At 34.7% G+C, this 4,753-nt stretch overlaps 1 protein-coding gene across 1 annotated transcript; it reads left to right on the top strand.

The window, feature by feature from the left end:
- The first annotated feature begins 1,499 nt into the window (after positions 1 to 1,499).
- Positions 1,500 to 3,282, top strand: LOC106770226 (leucine-rich repeat receptor-like serine/threonine-protein kinase At1g17230). Its single transcript, XM_022785031.1, has 2 exons — positions 1,500 to 2,709; positions 3,255 to 3,282. The coding sequence occupies exon 1, from the start codon at positions 1,504 to 1,506 to the stop codon at positions 2,629 to 2,631; it is 1,128 nt and encodes a 375-aa protein (XP_022640752.1). The 5' UTR covers positions 1,500 to 1,503; the 3' UTR covers positions 2,632 to 2,709; positions 3,255 to 3,282.
- The last annotated feature ends 1,471 nt before the right edge of the window (positions 3,283 to 4,753 follow it).

Here is a 4,753-nt window from a genome sequence, read left to right on the forward strand (position 1 = left end):
ATCACCCCTTCATTTCTCTTGCAATCATGAATACATCTCCCTCTCAAAATGCAATCATTTTTTTATGGTTGCTATGCGGAATCCTGTTCAACACTGCCTTTTGCAGCTTTGATTTTCGTTGCAACCAACAAGACATGAATGCTCTCATAAACTTCAAGCAAGGAGTTACAGATCGCTCAGGTGTCCTTTCCTCATGGACCACTGAAGTAGATTGTTGTGATTGGAAAGGAGTGATGTGTAGCAACATCACAAGTAGAGTCACTGGAATATATCTCCCATGTTCTACAACTCTTCCAAGTTACAGTGACGAAGAAGATAAATCACATTATTGCCTTACAGGTTCCATTCACCTCTCCCTGTTGTTACTGGAGTTGGAATTTTTAGAATACTTGAATTTGGGAAACAATGACTTCTTAGCATTACAATTTGATTATCTGCATAATCATAATTGTCACAATCTATCTATACCTACTTCTTCTCATAGTCAGTGTGTCAACTCTTCAACTCTTCGTCATCTTAATTTAGCAGTTAACCAGAATCTTGTCATCAACAACCTTCAGTGGCTTCCCTACATCTCCTCCTTAGAATATCTCAACCTCAATGCTATTGATCTAAGCAAGGAAACTAATTGGTTTCAATTAGTGACTATGCTTCCATCCCTTTCATTCCTCCGTATGGGTTATTGCCAGCTTAAAGACTTGAGTTCGTCTCTCCAGTATGCTAATTTTACTGCCCTCCAAGTTCTTGATCTTTCTGACAATGAATTCAAGTCAGAGTTGCCGAAGTGGTTATTCAATCTTAATTCCAGTATCTATAGTTTAGACCTTCGCTCAAATGATTTAGTAGGACATCTACCTAAGGCTTTGTTAAATCTTCGAGAACTAGAACACTTGATCTTGCAAGACAATAACTTTGATGGACCCATTCCAGATTGGTTAGGTGATTTCAAACATTTAAAAACTCTTATTCTTGGAATAAACATGTTTTCAGGATCTATTCCCACAAATTTGGGAAATCTATCAACCTTGATTTATTTGTCTGTTATCTCAAATCCATTGACAGGAGTTGTGTCTGAGAGAAATTTAGCCAAATTGTCAAAATTAAAGTTATTGTATATTGAGTCATATTCCACGTTAATCTTTGATTTTGACTCGGATTGGATTCGACCTTTTCAACTTGAGGAATTATCACTTGGGTTTCCAAATTCCAGCCTTCCTGCGTGGTTGTATACACAACGATCTATTGAATGTTTATATATTTGGGATTCATCATTTGAGGCTCCACAAAAATTTTGGAATTTTGTATCAACAATATCTGATATCCGATTCATAGGCAATTTGATACACGGGGACATGTCAAATGTGTTGTTGAACTCTACATTCATTTACCTATCATCGAATGGTTTGAAAGGTGGTTTGCCTCAATTATCACCAAACGTGGTTTTTGCTTCGTTACCAAATAATTTATTATCAGGAGAATTGTCACCCCTCTTATGTGGTCGTAATGTGTCGATCGGGAAAAACAAGTTGTTGTACTTGGACATATCATTCAATAATTTATCTGGAGGGCTTACGAATTGTTGGAAGAATTGGAAACTCTTTGGTTGCTGTTCACTTGGGAAGCAATAATCTATCAGGAAAGATACCTTCATCACTAGGCTTCTTATCTAATCTCACCTCACTCCATTTGCATGAGAATAAACTACATGGTGAGATTCCTCTGTCATTGCATAATTGTCGCTCTCTATTGGTTTTTAATGTTCGCAATAACCAATTATCAGGAAACATACCAGATTGGATATCTCATGGTTTATTGGCTCTCCAATTAAGGTCCAATCATTTTACTGGTAAAATCTCACCGCAAATATGTCAAATGTCTTCCATCATTGTGTTTGATATAGCACAAAACACAATCTCCGGTCATATACCCACTTGTCTTGGTAATATCAAAACCCTACTTTTCAACAATGTTTCACGTAACAAGCTTTCTTTTCAATTTCCTTCATCATCTCCTGATCGTTACTACATCAACGATGACAATCTTGAATTGGTTACTAAAGGTCAAGTATTAGAATATGATAGCAACCTACACTTTATGACCTTAATTGATATGTCAAGTAACAATTTGTCCGGAACAATACCTCCGCAACTGTTTAGTCTCATTGGATTGCATTCCTTGAATTTATCCAACAACAAATTAGCAGGAGAAATACCAAATGAGATAGGAAATATGAAAAACTTGGAGTCCCTCGATTTTTCAACAAACCAACTTGGGGGAGAAATTCCTCAAAGCTTATCCACATTGTCCTTTTTGAGTTACTTGAACCTGTCATTCAATGATTTGACAGGCAAAATACCATCAGGCACACAACTTCAAGGGTTCTCTGCACTTAGTTACATTGGCAATCATGATCTTTGTGGACTCCCACTTACCAAAACGTGCTTTCCGGAACATAAAGACAAAGAGCTTGTGCATGAAGGTAGAAATCAATTTAAATTTTTGACATGGTTTTACATCGGAATGGAATCTGGATTTGTGACAGGCTTTTTGGGAGTTTGTTGTGCTATTTTCTTAAACAAAAAGCTAAGGCATGTGCTTTCAAGTTTCTTTTCAAGTTTCTTTATGACTTGAAGAGATGGACTTTATGTCATGGTGGCGACAAATATTAATCGTTTCAGTTCAGGTCAAATAAGTTACATAACAATACTGGTGAGTTGATCTTTTCTTTTTTCTTTTATACAAATTTTATTTTAATTTATCTTTAAATAGTTTGTTACCATTACTAAAATATACTTTAGTTCTTCATTCATTTTTTAATTATTGATTATTCTTTATATATTTTTAAATTATAATAATATTTATATCTAACTTATTTGAAAACATATATTAGTGAATTGAGTTTAGAATGATAACCATATATTAGTTTTCTCAACTCACATATGTCATAGTGGTATCTTAACTTTTATTTTATTTTTTTTCAAATTCTATTATCTTTTAAGTGGTTAAAGTAAAGTGAGTGAGTAGATCAATTTGCTTTATTTTAGTTCAATCTATTTTTTATTTATCAAAATCGGGTCGATGAAAAACAATTGTAGGAAAAGTGAAAAATATATTAGAATAATGGACAGAAGAAATATGAATTTAAGATGTTTTATGGGTGCATTAAAAATTTTAAGTTGCTAACTTATATGATAACGAAGCCTTTCCTATTAATTTAGTTATTCTTATAAAATTCTTTTATTATTATATCTTAGGTATTTTTCATTCATAAAAAAGGGAAGGAGTCACATGAAGCTTAGGAGAAGAGAACATGGTGATGTAGTCCTTACAAGCAATGTCAGCAGTGATGAGCTTAATATTTAAATTTGGTTATTATTAATAGTTGGTGTATTTTGTTTTCTCTTTTTAAGTTACAGTGTTGCTTTTCAACTTTATCCTTTGTTTATCGTTTGTTCTGGTTATGTTATATAAACGTGTTCATCTTTGTAGCATTTAAGTGAAAGTACATGTATGTTTTATACACCATTCATATTAGCTTTTCTTAATATCAAAGCACTAAATATAGGTGGCAGTTTCAATAATTTTTTTTAAAAGTTAATAATAATATGATCATCATTTACGAAATACATTATTTGATGAAACAATGCGAACCTAGATTTTTGTATTAAAATGAAGTTTTTTCTTTCTTTAAATTAATAGTAACCTAGGTCTCATTCACTAGTGGAAAAACGTTGATTAAGGTTATCCCTTAGACGTCGGTTAGAGGGTACACCGACGTAAATTAATGACCGGTGGCAAGTTCGTAAATAAGTCAGGCCCATGGATGTCAAGAAGTTGGATAGTCGACGTCTATAATATCATAGACGTCGGTGCCACCTCAGCTTGACATATATAGGTCTACCAAGTAGGTGAATAGTCGCCATATAGACGTCGCACCCCTCCCATAGCGACGTCTATAGTCGAATATAGACGTCAGTTACCTCAACACAGACGTCTATAACCTGACAGGTAGGTGGATGTATTAATGATAGCCGTATAGACGTCGGTGCCCCTTCCTAACTGACGTCTATAGTCTTACAATTAGGTGAACTATAATTATATTGCCACCTTATAGACGTCGGTGCCCCATCTAACTAACGTCTATAGGACTGGCAGGTACCTAAAGAGTTCAATCACACTTCGGTGCCTCATCTAACCGACGTCTACAATCGGCGCCAATATTAATTTTTAAATCATAAAGACGTCAAATTAGTGAGGGCACCGACATCTATAACATTGAAGACGTCGATGTCCTTGTAAACCGACGTCTATAAGCACTTATATTGCAAAACGCGAACCCGCGAGCTGTTACACTATTCATCGTCTTCTTCGTGCAGTTGTTCTCCGTTGCGGCAATCATTTCCAGGTTAGATTTCAATGTTTTGGACCGTTTAAATTTAGTTTTATGCCGATTAAATTAGCCTTTGATGAAAAATCTTTCATTAGAACCGATTAAAATTACATTCCGTTGCATTTTGTTGCAGTTTCTGGCGTCTTGTTCGGTTGTGTTTTTGAGCGTTTTTGGACTGCGTTGTGGACTGTTTTTGGGTGTGCGCTCGTTCATTACCTCAATTGTTAATTTAATCTGCTAAAAAGGTTAGCTTCTTTGATGAAAAATAAATTTTTATGGATGTAATTGGATTTTGTGTATGCATGTTATTGGCTTTTGTGTATGCATGTTATTGGCTTTTGTGTATCCATGTTATTGGCTTTT

Source organism: Vigna radiata, chromosome 8 (genome assembly GCF_000741045.1).
Source record: "Vigna radiata var. radiata cultivar VC1973A chromosome 8, Vradiata_ver6, whole genome shotgun sequence".
In the NCBI taxonomy this organism is placed as follows: domain Eukaryota; kingdom Viridiplantae; phylum Streptophyta; class Magnoliopsida; order Fabales; family Fabaceae; genus Vigna; species Vigna radiata.